General features: G+C 46.2%; 1 protein-coding gene and 3 long non-coding RNA genes across 4 annotated transcripts in view; 1 reads left to right on the top strand and 3 right to left on the bottom strand.

Annotated features, from left to right (window-relative positions):
- The window catches only part of CFAP300 (cilia and flagella associated protein 300), a 22,040-nt gene extending 15,671 nt beyond the window's left edge, over positions 1 to 6,369 (top strand). The window contains exons 5-7 of the mRNA XM_084783132.1: positions 1,154 to 1,326; positions 3,924 to 3,990; positions 5,740 to 6,369. Of these exons, the coding sequence (XP_084639258.1) occupies positions 1,154 to 1,326; positions 3,924 to 3,990; positions 5,740 to 5,868 (369 nt within the window). The 3' untranslated portion in view covers positions 5,869 to 6,369. The remainder of the gene's footprint in view (positions 1 to 1,153; positions 1,327 to 3,923; positions 3,991 to 5,739) is intronic.
- LOC311598188 overlaps positions 1 to 18,300 on the bottom strand; it is a 93,176-nt gene that overhangs the window by 44,143 nt on the left and 30,733 nt on the right. The window lies entirely within an intron of this gene.
- LOC311598186 lies at positions 1,333 to 5,834 on the bottom strand. Its single transcript, XR_014779509.1, has 3 exons — positions 5,704 to 5,834; positions 2,762 to 2,844; positions 1,333 to 1,826 (listed from the first exon to the last, which is right to left on the bottom strand). It is a non-coding gene; the product is annotated as an uncharacterized lncRNA (long non-coding RNA).
- On the bottom strand, positions 5,948 to 18,300 carry LOC311598187. Its single transcript, XR_014779510.1, has 4 exons — positions 17,190 to 18,300; positions 10,242 to 10,408; positions 8,204 to 8,238; positions 5,948 to 6,055 (listed from the first exon to the last, which is right to left on the bottom strand). It is a non-coding gene; the product is annotated as an uncharacterized lncRNA (long non-coding RNA).

Below are 18,300 nucleotides of genomic sequence, written 5' to 3'. Positions count from 1 at the left end.
TATTATAGTGGCACAGGCATGTAATGCTAACTTAGGAGGCGGGAGCAGGAGATCAGGAGTTCAAAGCCACCCTGGCCTACATAGTTACAGGCTATAGAGACCTATCTCAAAAACAAAACTAAACTAAAAATGGAGCTTGGAACTTAGCACAGTCGGGAGAAGGCTTGGTCACTAGCACTTCATAAACATGACCTGTTGGCACATGGCTGCTAACCTAGCACTTGGGGTGGAAACAGGAGGAATAGGGGTCCAAGGTCATCCTCATCTACAAAGTGAGTTCATGGTCACCCTAGGATACATGAAACCCTGCCCAAGAATTTTTTAAAAGCATATAAGTAACTTGGTTTTGTTTGTTTTTTGAGACAGGGTTTCTTTGTATAGCTTTAGCTGTCCTAGACTCACTTTGTAGGCCAGGCTGGCCTTGAACTCAAAGATGCTGGGACTAAAGGCATGTGCCACCACACCCAGCTGTAATTTGGTTTTGTTAAAGATATGTTATGACTGTTTGGTCTGTCTGTGTGTATATGTACCACACGTGTACCTGGTGCCATAAAAACAAGGCAAGGTCTGGATCCCCTGGTACTGGAGTTACAGATGATTGTAAGCCATGTGCAGGTGCTGGGAACTGAACCTGAGTCCTCTGCAAGAAATAGAAGCTAAGCCATCTCTCCAACCCCAGGATTGATTGTTTGTTTGTTTGTGACAGCCTTGCATATCCCAGGCTGACCTTGAACTCACCAATGCCTTGGCTTTACAGAATGCACCACTACACCTTGGCCATGAATGGGTCTCAAAATAAGCCAAAGGTTGGTCTGGGAGGCTAGTTTAATAGTAGAGCATGTGGCTTCATAAACGTGAGTCTGTGTGATCCCCAGTATCACAGAAAGTACTAATGTTAAAATACTAATTTTATGTATATGTTAAAACATGCAGCCTGGCATGGTGGTGCACCCTTTTAATCCCAGCACTCAGGAGGCAGAGGCAGGTTGTCAGTTCAAGGCCAGCCTGGTCTACAAAGGGAGTCCAGGACAGCCAAAGGTACATAGAGAGGACCTGTCTCAAAAAAAAAAACAAAACAAAAAAAACCTAAAACAAAACAAAAAAGTCCAATGTTATTCATTACATTGTATTAAGATGATTTTTCTAATCTTAGGTTTTGCTCATGGAAGACTCTGACAAATATGAAATCTTCAGCCCGCAGGAGAGGGAAGAGTTCCTGTTCTGTCTTTTTAAGCATCTGTGCCTTGGAGGGTCCCTTTGTCAATATGAAGATGTGCTTAAGCCGTATCTGGAGACAGCAAAGCTGCTCTATAAGGACCTGGTGAGGTAATGTTCTTTCTGGGTAACTCAGCCCTGATGGAACCAGCAGCATTGCTCATGTTCATACTGGGGACTCCACCAGCCTTGTGTAGCTTGCCTCTCTTTCTCCAGGCCAGAGGAGTTTATGGCTATGTTTTTGTTTTCAGTTTTGCTTCTTGTTTGTTCATGGAATGATTTTTTTTTTCTTCCCATTGTGGGTGGGACCTTGGTTTATAGGCAAAAACTGTACCATTGAAGTAGCATCCCTGGCTTGAGGGTTCTTGTCAGTTCCTATGTGGCTTGGATTGGCTTGTGAGACAGTCTCACACACTGGAACTCACTGTGTAGTCCAGGCACGCCTCCTGCACCAGCGGCCCGCGTGCCGGTGCTCCTGCAGTGCCACTCTCCAGGCTTCGCTCCCAGTCTCTTCATTCTTTTCCTTTCTTCATTCAGACCTGTCTCTCACTCTGGGCCAGCCAGTTCTGTGTTAGCCACTGACATCTTCCATTCCTTTCCCTCCACTCTACCTTTTAAATACCAAAGGAACACAAGAGATCACAAGGGATGTTTGAGTTTGCTCAAGTAATTGTGTGTGTGTGTGTGTGTGTGTGTGTGTGTGTGTGTGTGTGTGTGGTTTGTATGTGTGTGTAGTGTGTGACAGAAATGTATGTAAAAACCTTTATTCTAAGGAAATGGAAGAATCCTAAGTTAAATATAATTTTTACCCTTCTGAGTTGGTGCCAAAGACATGCAGTTAATTTTAGTATTCTACCAGGCTGGCCCCCCTCCCTCCCTCCCACCCTTCCTTACTTTTTGAAACTCTACTGAAGATTAAACTATAAACGTAACCCTGGAGAGATGGCTAAGAGAGTCTGCTGCTCCTCCAGAGCACTGCAGCTTGGTTCCCAGACCCACACAGCAGCTCGCAGCCACCTGGGACTCCAGTGCCAGGGCATCTGGTGCCCTCATCTGCCTTCTTTCAGCACTACATACATGTGGTGTACATACATGTATATAGGCAAACATTTACACACATAAAATATAAATTAAAAAATCTTTAAAAACATAATTTTTAGAGTTGTGGCCATGCCAGTAATTCCAGCCCTGAGGAGGCAGAAGCATGAGAGCAGAAGCATGAGAGCAATACGGGCTAGGCTAGCCTGGTCTACATACTGATTCCAGGCCACCAGGGCTTCCTAGTCAAACTTAATCCCAGCACTCGGGAGGCAGAGGCAGGTGGATCACTGTGAGTCCGAGGCTATCCAGGACAGCCAAGGCTACAGAGAGGGGGACAGAGAGAGAGAGAGAGAGAGAGAGAGAGAGAGAGAGAGAGAGAGAGAGAGAAGAGAGAGAGAGAGAGAGAGAGAGAGAGAGAGAGAGAGAGAGAGAGAGAGAAGGGGTCAGGGAAACACAAGCAAGAAGGCCTGGCAGATAAAGGCTTTTGCTGCACTAGCCGAGAGACCTGAGCTCAGCCCCAGGAACAGGTGGGAAGCGAGGGGAGGAGACTTGACTCCACAAAGCTGACCTCTGACTGCTACGCTGGTGCTATGGAAAAGAGAAAACAAAAGCATGTTTTCAGGAAAGGTGTGCATGACCATCAAACACTGAATGCAGGCAGTGTGTTCTGCCCACTTGCAGCTCACATGCACACACTACCACGCTGCCCGGCCACAGTAGCCTGTGGAATGTCCCACTGCTGTGTGCAGTGGAAAAGGGTTCACTGAGAGGTGTGGAACAAATAGCTGTAGAGCCCACTACACACGCCCTACCATCTAATCGCAACCTCCCCTCCTCTGCCTTTTAAAAGGTTCTATTGGTATCTATTAACTATAATAATGTTCCATCATGACAAGCCAGTGTAAGTGTGCAAGGTACTTTAGTTGTATTCCCCCCCCGTGCCCTCTTCTATGTTTTTCTGTGTTAAAATTGTTAAAAGATGTATTTAATTTATATGAGTATGCTGTCTTCATGCACACCAGAAGAGGGCATCATATTCTATTACAGATGGTTGCTGAACCATCTCTCCAGCCCATACATTAAAATTTTTTTAAAAAGACCTGAAGAGTAGCAACCACTCATAAAAAGAGCAACTGAACTGATGACATTATTTTTTTATGATTTATTTGTATGTGTACAAGTCCAATGAGGCCAGAAAAGGGTGCTGGCCTCCCTGGGGCTGGAGCTACAGGAGGTTATGGCTTCTGCCAAAGCTTCAAGCATGTGTTGTTGTTGTTGTTGTTGTTGAATATTATATGGGCATTTTGTCTGTCTGTGTGTCTGCACCACATGTGTGCCTGGTACTGAGGGGCCAGAAGAGGGGGTTGGATCCCCTGGAACTAGGCGTAAGGACATTTGTAAGCTCAGTGTGAATGGGAACTAAACGTAGGTCCTCTGTCAGCGTGCTGGCTCAACCACCTCTCCAGCCCCCGGGCTTGTCTTTTTTTTTTCCGAGACAGGGTTTATCTGTGTAGCCTTGGCTGTTCTGGACTCACTCTGTAGACCAGGCTGGCCTCGAACTCACATCAATCTGCCTGCCTCTGCCTCCCAAGTGCTGAGATTACAGGCCTATGCTACCATGCCCAACTGGCTTGTCATATTTTAACTGCCTTTTTATCTCATCTTAGTGTTCGGAAACACCCTCGAACCAAGGAAATACAAATTACCTCTTCTGTCTTTAAAGTGAAAGCCTACGTGAGTATTGAGCTTGTTTTGTTGGTTGTTTTTTGAGACAGAGTTTCTCTGTGTAGCCTTGGCTTTCCTGGACTCGCTTTGTAGACCAGCTGGCCTGGAACTCACAGAGATCGCCTGCCTCTGCCTCCCTGGGTGCTGGGGAGTATTGAGCTTATTAATTACTCCTTATAAATGGAGTTGCTATACCTATGGCTTATGCTGTTTACTGTTAAGCCCAGAAGAAAAGATGATGGCTTTAAATATTTTATGAAAATCAAATGTGATAGGGCTCAGCTTCATGGGAGGAAGTCAGGCCAGGAACCTGCTATCAGGAAGAGAGAAGCAGAGACTGTGGGAATGACGCCTCCTGCTTTGCTCTCAGTATTATCGTCCAAGCTCCTGTAGGACAGGCCACCACGCTCTGGGCACGGGGGCTTTTCCAGCCCAAAGTTGCAGCCTCTTTACACAGTCCTTCCCAAAGCAAGACGGTTGGGTCTGACACAGCAACACCCCACTATCCTGGTACCAGTGTCTATTTCATTGCCTTTCTGTAGTGATGAAACACTAAGCCCAGTTAGGGGAGGAAAGGCTTTACTTGCTTTACACATTCCAGTCACACTAGGGAGGCCACGGCAGGGACTAAAGCAGACGCGTGAGAAGCTGCTTGCTTGCTTGCCTCATGGCTTGTTCAGCCGGCTTTTTATACAATCCAGACTACCTGCCCAGTGTTGGCCCCACCCACAGCGGGCTAGGTCCTCCTACATCCACAGGCACACCCTCAGACCAGTCAGATGGAGGTAGATCTCCTCTTCCCTAAGATAGTCCAGGTTTGGACCAAGTGGACAAAAATCAAACAGCCATACACGGCAGGCAAGCTCTACATTTGTCCATAATGTACTTCACTACAGCTGATAGATCAGGAAAGACACAAACCGAGTCCTGGAGAGCCAAGGCTACACAGAGAGAAGAGACCCTGTCTCGGAAAAAAAAAAAAACAAAAAAAAAAACAAAAAACAAAAAAAAAAAAAAAAAGAAAGAAAAGAAAGAAAGAAAAGACACAAACTTAGACTCCTAGCACTCAGGGAACTGAGGCAGAAGGCTATGAGTTCTAGTCTGTCATGGTCTATATAATGAAATCCAATCTATAAACACACACACACACACACCCCACACACAAATAAGAACAAAGGCAGCCATTTTGCCTCACATCTCTAATCCAACACTAAGACAGAGTTGCCATGAGTTTAAGGCCAGCCTGGGGCACACAGTTAAATAAAGCACAAAGCTATCATGGGAAGAATGGGATTGGGATGTTCATTCCCTAAGGGCAAGAGTTACAGTTGTGATGAATGTGTGTAATAGATTTGTACTGTTTGTTGCCAATTTATTATCAAAAACTCATATATCTTTAAGATTTTCTTTGCTGCTGGCGTAGTGGCATGCATCTTTAATCCCAACACTCGGGAGGCAGAGGCAGTCGAACTGATGTGAGTTTGAGACCAGCCTGGTCTACAAGTGACTCCAGGACAGCCAAGGCTACACAGAGAGACCCTGTCTCAGGGGGGAGAAATATTTTCTTTGCTGAGACAGACATCTTACTGTACATTCCAGACTGGGTTCAACTCAATCCTTCTGCCTCAGCCTCCCAAGGGCTGGGATTAAATTGTGTGCCATTACACCTGGATAGGTCTCATGAAGCTTGGGCAGAAATATGTGTGAAAGTTGAAGACTCACCTGGCCGGTGCTAATGGCTGAGGCTTGTCTTTCCAGGGCTCCCTCGGCGTGTGCTACCCTTCGGCTCAGGAGCACGAGCAGACATTCTCATACTTGGCCGTGGATCCCATCAAGCGCCATGTGAATGTCCTGTACCACTGCTATGGTGTAGGGCAGATGTCGTAGTGCTGCTCAGACCATCTGCTAGCACCACCACTCAGTTCACTGTGTCCCTGTGTCCCAACTAGTGGGTAGGTAGAGGTGCCCTTGGCCGACCCCTCGAAGGCAACTATTAAGATCCTGTTTTGAACGGAAGAAAGCAAACACCAGAGTGCTTGTTTCTAAATTTGCCCAGCATACTCGTGCAGAAATCCTTGATGGAACTGGTACAGAGCAGAAAGTTACAAATTCATGTTTGTTCTGTCAAGATGCAGACACAATCTTAATTTCCTATTTTTTAAAATTGTTTTTAGTTCTTTGAGGAAGTGTCTCATGTAGCCCAAAATAGGTGAGTCTTGAACTCACTATGTAGCGGAGGCTGGGTCTTGAACTCCTGATCCTCTTGCCTCTACCTCTTGAGTATTGAGATACAAACATGTACCGCCAGGCCTGGCTCTATGTATTTTGTTTGGGAAGCTAATTAATTCTGGATTAGAATGGAAACATTAAAAAAAATCTCCACCACCAGTCATTTAATGTGAATTAATATGATTTTAAAATTTCAGTTTATGTAATTAATTTTTTGTTTGTTTGTTTGTTTGAGCAGGGTTTCTCTGTGTAGCCTTAGCTGTCCTATACTCACTCTGTAGACCAGGCTGGCCTGGAACTCGCAGAGATCCACCTGCCTCTGCCTCCTGAGTGCTGGGATTAAAGGCGTGCGCCATCACTGCCTGGCTTGGGCTAAACTATTTTAATGCACTAATTTGCTTAAGATTTACCTTTCATAAAAACAGGGCCAGCGTCTAGTTGTGGTGGTTTTCTGTTAATTTGTTTTATATGGAAGGTCTCACAACCCAGCTAGTCCTGGCCAGCTTGGAATTCCCTCTGTAGACCAGGCTGTCCTGCGCTGACAGTGCAGGTGAGTAGTGCTGCAGAGGCTGTATGCTGGCTTCATATACTCTTTCATCCTAGTGCCTAACAAACAGTAAATCCCCAGGTCCTGGTGGACAGATCATTTGAAAAGAGAAGCTGTTACTTGGAGTGGACTTGCTGAGCGTGTGACGTGAGGTAGAAGGTCCCTCAGAAGCAGGAGACACTGAGACAGAGACAGAGCCATCTGCAGGGCTTGACGGCCCCTGAGCCAGCCACTGTCTACACATCTGTCTTAAACTCTTTGCTCAGCCCCTCCAGTTAACCCTGAAGCGTTTGCTGAAGGTTTTGAACTGTCAGACCTGTATTTAGTTGTGCAGTGTGGGGTGAGATATGGAGCCTGGGAATGTGCCTCAGGCCACACAATCCCTGGAAAATAGCCACAGCCTGTAGAGACATTAAAAAAGAAAGAAAGAAAGAAAAAAAAAAGCAAGCTAAGTCAGCTGAGAGTGGAAAGGTTGTCAGGGTTGAGACAGCTGGCCCTGTGACAGCAGTCATGACCAGTGTCATATGAATGGTTTTCTGGGACTTCAAAACATCCTTCAAAAAACTTAAGGAAGAAGGTCTCAGAATTATAAGTTGACATTAGATAGAGACATAGGCAAAGGCTGGGAAATGTTGGACACTGTTGTTCCCATGAGCAAAAATCAAGATATAGGCAGCACAGGAGGCTTGGGACGTGCATGTGCACCTGGAGGGCAGCTCAGACTGTGGGGTCCTGTTCAGGACTGCACACAGCAAGGCAGCTGCTGGGGAGCTGCTCCCTGAGGCCAGAGGCACCGAGATAAGAAATTCCACTGTGTCACAGGCAATGCAGAGCCACCATCAGATGATTGAGCAGGGGTGGTAACATCACAAACTGGTACCCTGCAAAGATGACTCTTGCACCAATGTGCCAAAGAAAGTCCAGAGATCAGAGAGATGCTGGGAGCTGCCAAAGCAACAAATGACCAGCTCAAAATTCATACGAGCTAATGGCTGTCTGGCCATCATGAAGACAGCAAGTGGATGCTCAGGAAAAGCCGTCAGGCTGCGGATGCCTCTCCTGAGGTGGAATGGTCACCTCAAACCGGAGAAATAGAAGTGAGAGGACCCTGAGTTCAAGGTCATCCGCAGCTACCCATTGATCTTGAGGCAAGCCCGAGACAGGAATTCCTGTCTCCAAACAACAACACAACAAAGAAAACAAAACCCAGCAATATGGTGAAAATGGTGAGCCAACACGATGGCTCTGTGGTGACCGGCGCTGACAAGACTGACCGCCCCCCAGGACCCTCAGAGTGAAGTGGACTATTGCAAGTTGTCCTCTGTCCTCCACACCCACACCACGGCTCATGCTTCTTTGCTTGTACACAAATACACAATAAGTAAATATGATTAAATTTTTAAAAAAATCAGGGTTGGGAGCATAGCCACATGCTAAAGTACTTGCCTGGAATGTATGAGGTCCAGGGTTCAACCCCAGCACTGCAAAAGAAGACACGGAATAAGACAAACGCATATATGACCCAAAACAGGAAGGGTTAGCCAAATGGGTGAGTTCTGAGGTGACAGGGCTCCGAGGCCCGGAAGTGGGATCTGTGGGAGGAAGCTGTGGTTAGATGGGGGGAGTCCCTTAGCTGAATGTTCCCTTTTCTTTCTTCCTGAGCCTTTATGCACTGATTCACAGACCCATGGGCGTTGTTCTCCTCACACTTTTGAAACCAGGTGTGCAGGTCCTAAAAGCTGGTTGGAGGCTTCTTAAGGAACACAATACACTAAATTCTCTTACTCAGTCAGCACTAAATGTTACAAAGGAATATAGCTGGGTGTGGTGGCACACACTTGAGAGGTTGAGACAGGAGGATCCAGGGAGTTTCAGGCCAGCCTGGGATATAAAGTGAGTCCTGTCTCAAAACAAACAAGCAAATCCCCTGGTACTTGGGAGGCAGAAGCAGGAAGATCTCTGAGTTTGAGGCCTGGTCTACAGAGTGAGTTCCAGGACAGCCAGACTACACAAAAAAACCCTGTCGTGAAAAACAAAATGAGACAGGTGTTGGTGGCGCATACCTTTAATCCTAGCACGCGGGAGGCAGAGGCAGGCAAATGGCTGTGAGTTCGAGGCCAGCCTGGTCTACAAAGCGAGTCCAGGACAGCCAAGGCTGCACAGAGAAACCCTGTCTCAAAAAACAAAACAAAAAAGAAAAAGAAAACCAAAACAACAAAAACCTAGCATTCACCCCATGAATGTTTACTATAATTGCCTCCTGTGTTCCAGCCATTGTCCACGTATTACATAGGAATAACATTTTGGGGTGGCGAGCCATGCTCATAGTTTCAGTACTAGAGAGGCCAAGGAAGGAGGTCACTGCAAGTGAGCGCAGCCTGGCCTGCAAAGTGATAACCTGACTAAAAACAAACAATAGGGGGCTAGAGAGCTGACTCAGAGGTTAAGAGCCTTGCTGCTCTTAAAAGGGACCTGAACGTGGTTCCCAGCACCCATGTCAGTCTGTTCACAAACAACTGGACGCTAGTTTCAGGGCATCCAACACCCTCTTTCACCTCTACAGGCACCTGCATGCATGTGCACACATTCATACATATGCACACACTTTAGACATAAAAATGTTTTCAAAACAGCATGCTTTCCTCTTGTTCTGCCATCCTCTACAAAAGATTTATATAAATATTTGGTTTTTCGAGACAGGGTTTCTCTGTGTAGCCTTGGCTGCCCTGGACTCTTTGTAGACCAGGCTGGCCTTGAACTCACAGAGATCTGCCTGCCTCTGCCTCCTCAGTGCTAGGATTAAAGGCCACCACACCCAGCTCAATTTAATATACTTTTAGAGGTATTTTTTAAATCTTTTGTTTATGTGAATGTGCATCAAATGTTTCAAGTGTTCACGGAGGACAGAAAAGGATGTGAGATACCCTGAACTGAGGTTACAGGTAGTTTTAAGCCACCCAGTATGGGTGCTGGGAACTGAATCAGGTCCTCTGGAAGGGCAGGAAGCACTCTGTGCCCCTCAGCTCGCTCTGTAGCTCTGATGGAAAAAAAAAATTTTTTTTTTTTTTTGAAACGGGCTGTCCTGGACTCTTGTAGACCAGGCTGGCCTTGAACTCACAGAGATCCACCTGCCTCTGCCTCCCAAGTGCTAGGATTAAACTTTAAAGGGAGTACTGCACATTTTGGAAGACCCCTGCGACCATTATGTGGCCACTGGGTTCAGAAGGCCATGAGAAGACAGTATCTGAACTAAAACTAAGAAAAGCAGCTTGAAGCTCAGCGTGGTGGTGCACACCTTTAATCCCAGCACTTGGGAGGCAGAGGCAGGCAGATCGCTGTGAGTTTGAGGCCAGCCTGGTCTACAAGAGTCTAGGAGAGCCAGGGCTTATTACACAGAGAAACCCTGTCTCAAAAAACAAAAGAACAACAACAACAAACAAACAAACAAAAAGAAAACAAACAAAAAACCTCAGGAGAAACCAACCTCATGAAGGCTTTGGTGTTGGGCTTCTGGCCTCTAGGACTATGGGGACACTTTTTGCTCTACGAACGCCCGAGTCTGCATAGTTTGTTGTGGTGCTTTCAGAAACAATGTGGAGGAAAGTGGAAGAGCTTCAAATGCAGCCTGGAACCCGGAACCAGTGTTATTTGCTGGTGGGTTTCAAAGAGAGGTTTACAGCTTTTAGAACAATTGGGAATTAGCATGATGATGGCAGAATGAAGGCTTTGACATCAAGAGGGACTACAGGAATTACTGAGGTGGGACACTGTGTGCGGAAATTTCCAGAACTGCACAAGGTACACACACAGCAGCAGGCACAGCCCAGCTATCATTTTCTATATAGACAGCAATAGAACAGCCTATATGGAGTCAGAAGTGATGCCTACCACACACGCTTTGTGCAGAAACTGAATAAATGTTTGTGTAATAGAAAAGTAATCTAGCCTCCAATTCATGACAATCCCCCTGCCTCTGGAATGTTGGGATTGCAGGCAGGCATACATCACCACGCCCAGCTAGAGAAATGATTGTTTTTTCTTTCTAATGAGGTGCCTTGGAGCCAGGAATTCTTTATTTTCTTGTCTTTTTTGTTTGTTTGTTTTGTTTTTTGAGACAGGGTTTCTCTGTGTTAGCCTTGGCTGTCCTAGAGTCGCTTTGTAGACCAGGCTGGCCTGGAACTCACAGCAATCCACCCGCCTCTGCCTCCCAAGTGCTGGGATTAAAGGAGTGCGCCACCACACCTGGCTCAGGAATTCTTAATTATCTCTGAAGAGGAGCCTCTGTGATGAAGGGACTGTTCCATGTGAGCTCCACACAGGAACACACAGCAGCCACATGTATGAAGGTCTCGGTGCCTTTAGCAGCTGCCCCATCAAACAGTACAGAGCAACTCTGTCTCCCCAAAGGAGGAACCTGGGGTCCCAGCTCCTGTTTGCCTTTCAGTTTCAGCACACTGCCATGCCAAGGCACAGCAAATGCCAGGGCTCCACAGAAGAGAGCAAGTTCTCACCTCCCCAACGCAACAGATTACTAAAGAATGTGGTGTCACACTTTGTACAACAGAGAGAAGGGCCGAGCACTGACCAGTTGGGTTAATTGCCCACGGCATATACTGTGCCAGTAACTGGAGAACGACATGGAGTCAGAGAGCTGTAGAAGATGACCAAGAGTTGAGTGCTCTGGGTCAAGGTGACGGCCTTTAATCCCAGCAGTCGGATGCAGAGGCAGGTGGACCACTGTCTACAAAATGAGTCCAAGACAGCCAAGGCTACACAGAGAGACCCTGTCTTGAAAAACAAAAACAAAAAAACCAAAACCCAAACAAACCAGCAAGAAATTTAGCTTGTATTTGTTTTTAAAAGATTTATTTTCAGTCACACTTCCAGTTCCAGGGGACCCAACACCCTCTGTGACTCCATGTGTGTAGGTACTACACTCTCATCGTCTGCTGATGGACAGCAAGGTAGTGTGACTATCTTCTTGCTATGAACACAGATGGACTAGCATGCCTGTGCAGGAATGAGGAGACTTCGAGCTTAAGGCGGGGGGCACAGTGCTGGGTCACAGGGGAGCTCTGCTCTCTGGGTTTTGAGAAACCTCCATACTGATCTGCCCTACTGTATACCCCCAGCAGCAATGACTGTGAATCCTCTGTCCCCACATCGCAATATCCGTCAAAAAAAAAAAAATTGTCTGGGAGTGGAGGTCAAGATTAGAGCACTTGGCCTACCATGTGCTTGATATGTAGTACTGAAAAAAAACAATAAAAATTCAAAATACTGGGCTGGAGAGATGGCTCAGCCGTTAAAGGCTAGGCTCACACTGTAAATATAAGAGTTTGGTTCCCAGCACCCACAGCTGTCTCTCCAGCCAAAAAAGAGAAAAAAAAAGAAAAAAATTCAAAATACTATGACATTTTGCAAGCAAAAGGCCTACAAGCTTCAAACAGTCTCAAGGGTACAGTAGGTTGTATAAAGCATTTGAGAATCAAGCCTGAAACCTAAGAAAGGGCTCTACACATAGGAACACCATGGCAGACACATCACATCACGTGGCCCTGGCAAACAGTGGCCCTGCTTGGGCCCGAGAGGAAGCGTCTGCCTGCTCAGAGAACTAACGCATAGAGTAGATGCCCCTCTAAAGCTTGGCGTTTCAGTAGCAAGGAGGAGGGGTGAACAGTTCCACACAGCAGTGACTGCATCCGCAGAGGGCAGGGCCAGCTGGAAATGGTCCACAGAACCACAGTGGCTTAGTATGTGTGGAGACAGAACACACCACCGGCCATATTGTAATCCCTGCACTCAGGAGCCTGAGACAGGGGCATCAATAAAGAGTTTTTGAGGACAGCCTGAGCAATATATAGGGGAAGAGAAACGGAGAGGATGGAGTGAAGGAGAGATGAGAGACAGCACATACAGGCGAGCAGCAAGAGCCAGGGGAGAGCAAGGGCTGGAGCACTGCTCAGCCGGGTGCTGACTCTGAAGGGTCCCAGCCAGGCACCACTATACACAGTGGAAAGACGGTGCTCATGTGAGAGCCAGGTACAACAGGAAACAAGGTCCTTGGCTTTGCAGGCACTACATCGAGGAGCTGAGCAGAAGTAGAAACTGGCTTCTGGAGGTGAGCAGCAGATTTTCAGAGCTCCAACAGAAAAGCGACCCACATTAGGTCGTGGTTGAAGGTGAGTGTCAGAGAGAAAGAGGTGATGAAGGAAACACCCAGTTCTCTGGCTTGAGCAGATGGATGAATTGTGCTACATGAACTTGGTGAGCCAGACGAATCTGGCTGGAGGGTGTGTGCTGCTGGAGTTTGAGGTGGGTGGGAGGAAAGAGCTCGGTGTGTTAGGTTGGCAGGTGAATGAGCACAAACCTAGGCCAGCTCTGCCAGCCCCAGCTGTGGAGGGGAGGGCCTGGCGGAGGGGGCTCTGCAGGTTCACACGGCCTCGTGCCTGAGCAGCTGCAGATGAAGCCATTTTGGTGGGGAGGAAAGGTAAAAAAGAAGCATGATAGGGGTGTAAGAAGTGCTACCTACAGACACCAGGGACTAGGATTGGACATCATAAATGTGGGGGTACCAGCGCACCAAATTGTGGGTATCCTTTCAGTTGCCCCACAAATTGGGAGTATCTGCAGGATTCTAAGAGGCTGGGGAAGTTCTGGTGACTTCTTTTTCTGTTCTGGTGTATTTAGGCATGTCATCACACTAAGAAAGGGTTACCAAACCAGAGACATTTAAAAACAAAAACAAAAACCTGTTGACTTTACTAAGTAACTCAGGTTTAGGAGCTGAATATATATTTTGAGACAAGGTTTCTCTGAGTAGACCTGGCTGACCTAGAATTCATTCTGCAGATGAGGAATTTTAATCCATCAACATGACTGCTCTGGCCAGAGATCACATCCAAAGACCTTCTAGGTCTGTGTGATCTGGCTGGAATATAAACACTCCTTTAATCCAGGAGACAGAGGCAAACAGATCTGAGTTCAAGGCCAGCCTGGTATAGAGCAAGTATCAGGTTTTGAAAAAAAAAAACAAAAAGCTTAGGTCCAGGCTTAGGTACATGCCTTTAATCCCAATGAAGGTAAAGTTAGCTTGTAGAAGGAAGACCCATGTTTGAAAGTGATGTCTAATTGAGTGGCAGAAGAAAGTGACAAATCAGAGATTTGACAGAACGGATATGTCCAACTCCCACGAGGAGAGAGAAAAGGGAAGCTACTTAAGGAGCAATGCAGAGAGAGAGGAGGCAGTTTTACTGAGAGAGTTTTACAGAGAGAGGCTGAGTGAAAGAACAGGGTAGACACAGGTGAAGACTGAACAAGCCAGAGAATGAGAAGGAGCCGGGAGATTAGAGCAGATTGCTGAGTTAGTTTGAAGGCCAAGCAGAGCAATTCAGGGGCGGAGAAAGAAGCCAGTTTGAATAAGTCAGTTGGGAGAGGAGTTTGAGCCAGAACAGCTGAGTTGAACCAGCCAGCCCAGAGCTTAGTAAGAATGAGAAAGGGTGAGCTTATTCAGCAGTAAGTTTCAGAGGCTGAAAACATTCTAGGCCTAGGTTAGATTGTACAGAAGCTAGACGCTTCCAGGACTAGGCCTAGTTAGCAGAAGGAGGCAGTTAGTTTCTGATAAAACAATAGAACTAGGCAAATAAAGCCAGGTGTGGTGATGCATGCCTTTAATCCCAGCACTTGGGAAGCAGAGGCAGGTGGATCTCTGAGGTCAAGGTCAGCCTGGTCCACAAAGGGAGGCCAGGATAGCCAAGGCTACACACAAAGAAACCCTGTCTCAAAAAGCAAAATGAAACAAACAAACAAAAAAGAAATGAGCAAATAAAAGTTAATTTTACAGTAGATTTTTAAAAAAAGTTTTTTCCAGACAGGGTTTCTTTGTGTTATCTTAACTATCCTGGACTCGATTTGTAGACCAGGCTGGCTTCAAACTCAGAGATCCCCCTACCTCTGCCTCCCAAGTGCTGGGATTTTACAGGCATGCGCCACCACACCTGACTTACAGCAGATCTTTTAAAACGTGTTATTCATTATTGTATTGTCTTATGTGTATGGCTATTTTGCCTGAGTGTGGGTCCGAGCACCATGTGAGTGAAGAGGTCAGAAAAGGGTGTCAGTTTGGAGTTACAGGAGCTCTGAGCTGCTATGTTGGTGCTGGCCAGCAAAGCCCCGTGCCCTGGGAGAACAGGCAGGGTTTGTAAGCCTGCATCATCCTCCAGCCTCAGTGCTGGGTCTATGTATGAAGATGTCTCCCAGGTGGGCCCTGGTGGCTTACGCTATAAACTCAGCAACCAGGAGGCTGAGGCAGGGAGATTGTGAGTTCTAGACTATTCTGGATTAAAGCTTGAGATCACATCCAAAAAAGCTGTCTTTGAGGCTCAAGGGGGCTAAAATAATAACAACAAAGTCAGGCAAGGAGACAAAAGACTGAGTACCCATTGTTGTCATCTCTTACTAACTTGTGAGTGAAATTGGAGAAAGAATGGCAGGAGACACAATCTCGATCTAGTCATCACAGTAACTTTGTTCTCAATTTAAAGGCTGGTACAACAACACTGGCCAAAGCGCCCAAGCCAACTAATTACAGTGTCCATAGTAGTAAAGCTGTAGTTTGGGGACAGCTTCCATTGCAACCCCTGGTCACAGTCACTTCTGTTTTAGAAGTTTTTTTTCAGCTGTAAGTTTTGCCATTTTGAGATATTTTGTAGCCATTTTGTAGCCCCAGTTGCCTTTAAGCTTACTGTGTCCGTGAGATTGGCTTGAAACTTTTATTTTTATTTATTATTATTATTATTTTGGTTTTTTGAGACAAGGTTTCTCTGTGTGTAACCTTGGCTGTCCTGGTGCATTGTAGACCAGGCTGGCCTCGAACTCACAGGGATCCACCTGCCTCTGCCTCCCAAGAGCTGGGATTAAAGGCGAGTGCCACCACTGCCCAGCTGGCTTTAAACTAACTTTTGACCCTCTGCTATTCACTATGTCACCATGCTTACCTGAGACAGAGTATGTCTATGTAGCTCAGCCAGGCCTCGAAGTTATGGCAGCCCTCTTGCCCTAACCTTCCAAGTTTAGAGATAGTTTCAGGTCAGCCTTCTTGTTTTGAAACAGAGTCTCTCTATGCAGCCCTGGCTGGCCTGAAATTCACTGTATAAGCTGGAGGTGGGGGGCGGGGAAGGGTGTAGTGGCAAACACCTTTAATCAGGCAGAGGCAAATGCATCACCAAGTTCAAGGCCAGCCTGGTCTACAGAGTAAGTTTCCGGACAGGCTACAGGGAGAAACCCTGTCTCAAAAAACAAAGAAAATACATGATGTATAGAGCAGGCTGACCTGGAACTCAGAGATCCACCTGCCTCTTCTGTTCCACCACTGTCCAAACATTTCAAACTTTTTTTTTTTTTTGGTTTTCTGAGACAAGGTTTCTCTGTTTAGCCTTGGTTGGTCTGGACTCTGTTGGTAGACTAGGCTGGCCTTGAACTCACAGAGAGCTGCCTACCTCTGCCTCCCGAGTGCTGGGATTAAAGGTGTGCGCCACCACGCCCGGCTAACATTTCAACTTTTTACTACAGATACTTTGCCCGCAGATTTTGCTTGGGGATTAACTATTGGATCTGAGGTGGAGGGGTGCTATTAGGGTTCTAAAAGGGTTGTGATACAGCAGGCTGGGCTACTACCAGTGAAGCAATCTGTAAACACGGGGCAATGACAATGAACTACTAAAAACTTGCCTTGTGCCAGAATCTGGGCCACGTACTTTATGTCCATTGACTCATTAATGTCTCAACGACATAAGAGACATGAGATGGATGCAATTACAAAATTAAAGAGCAGGAAGTAGCTTGCTCACTATCTCACAGCTGCTGCACGGGGAGCGGGGAGCTGAATGCTAAAGCCTGAACTTCCAGAACCCACAAGATTGTGGCTGAATGCTCTTGGCACTTGGCGGGGATGGAAGCCAATCCTGGAATCAGTCCTAGAGGACATTTACCCTACTTCCTCTCTAGGACAGGAAGCTGATTAAGATCAGTCTGAAGCTGGCTCCCCCACTCTACCACTGAGCGATAGCTCACTGCTCAGAGTTCTCCCGGGCATGTCTGGACTGGAGGAAGAGATTATCATTTTGCTTAAGGGTCCTTTCTTTGCTTAATCCTATTTATACCCGTTTCACTCTGCACTGCAGACAAAATCATTAAAACAAGAAACCAGATTTCTGAGGAAGAAATTTGTGTTTAAAATCAGTGTTGCGTAATCCTGGGAATACACTCAAAAAACACCAAATTGCTGAAGTGGAAAACTATAGTTATGAGAGTTGTATCTCAATAAAACTTTTTAATCTCGAAAAACCAAAAACAAGAGAGAAAAAAAAAACTGTTGCAGTTGATGACTTCAACAAGGGAATAAAGAGACTGTTCAGTCGCTAAGAGTACCGACCTCTCCTCCAGAGGACCCAGGTTCGAATCTCAGCACCCACATGGCTACTCACAACCAGTTGTACTACAGTTCCACGAAATCTAACACTTTCTTCTGGCCTGTGTGGGACAGAAGCAATCATGTGATGCAAAGACATGCAGACAAAACGCCCAACACAAAATAATTAACTAAAAAAAACAAACAAACAGATTTTCATCGTGTTTTTGAGTGATTCCAGACAGGATCCTGATAATAAGACCCAACACACAAGAATCAAGGCTAGGGTTACCTCCACTGAATTTCACTTCGTATTCTGTTCATATTCTCAGTTTACCCTTGTAATAAACACAGGAGGAAAAAAACCAACGTGTTCCCTGAAGTCAAACACCGACTTAATGTTTTGAGTTGAAGCTCCAAGTGACTAAATGGCAAATTTAAAAAGATTGACTTGATTTTCACTTTAAAAAAAAAAAGAAGAAACGTAATGGTTTGCTGAGCAAGGTGCCCCACGTGTATAATCCCAACTCTCTAGAAACAGCTGAGGCAGGAGGTGCAGAAATTTAAAGGCAGCCTTCAGCTACATAGTGAGTTGGAGGCCAGCCTGCACTACACTAGAACCTGCCTCAAAATACCGAAACAGGGCAGTCACGTGAGAAGGTTCTGGGTCCCTGAGTTGTATTTTGGGGACCCATTTACAACCAGGAAAAAAAAACCATATCCCACAAATTGCTCTCTGCCCTTCATTTGTGAGCATGTGAGCTCATCATACATAATCCCTGTAATTTTAAGAAAGAAAAAATAAGCCCCCCCTCCGAAAAAAAACTAAAAAAGAGCAAAACTAAATCAATTCCAAAAAAATGGAGCCGCAGAGGCCCTCGCTTGGAATCCGGGAGGCTGAGGCACAAAGGCTGTCCGGAGTTGGGCGGTATCCTTAGCTACAGAGTTAAGCCTGCTCAGCCCAAAATTTATAAAGTAATACTATGTTTCTTTTCGTAAGGTTCATGCAGCGTAACACCTGGTCTCCAAGCCTCAATCTGATCTGCAAGCCCCCCTCAAGCGTTCGCCTGTTGTTTCCTTCAAACCTGGCGGTCAACGGCAAAACCGGCATCAACCGCGGACCAGATTCAAATCA

Source organism: Acomys minous (assembly GCF_964271855.1).
Source record: "Acomys minous genome assembly, chromosome: 5".
Lineage (NCBI taxonomy): Eukaryota > Metazoa > Chordata > Mammalia > Rodentia > Muridae > Acomys > Acomys minous.
The sequence above is the reverse complement of the archived record's forward strand: the minus strand, read 5'-3'. Positions and strand labels throughout refer to the sequence as shown.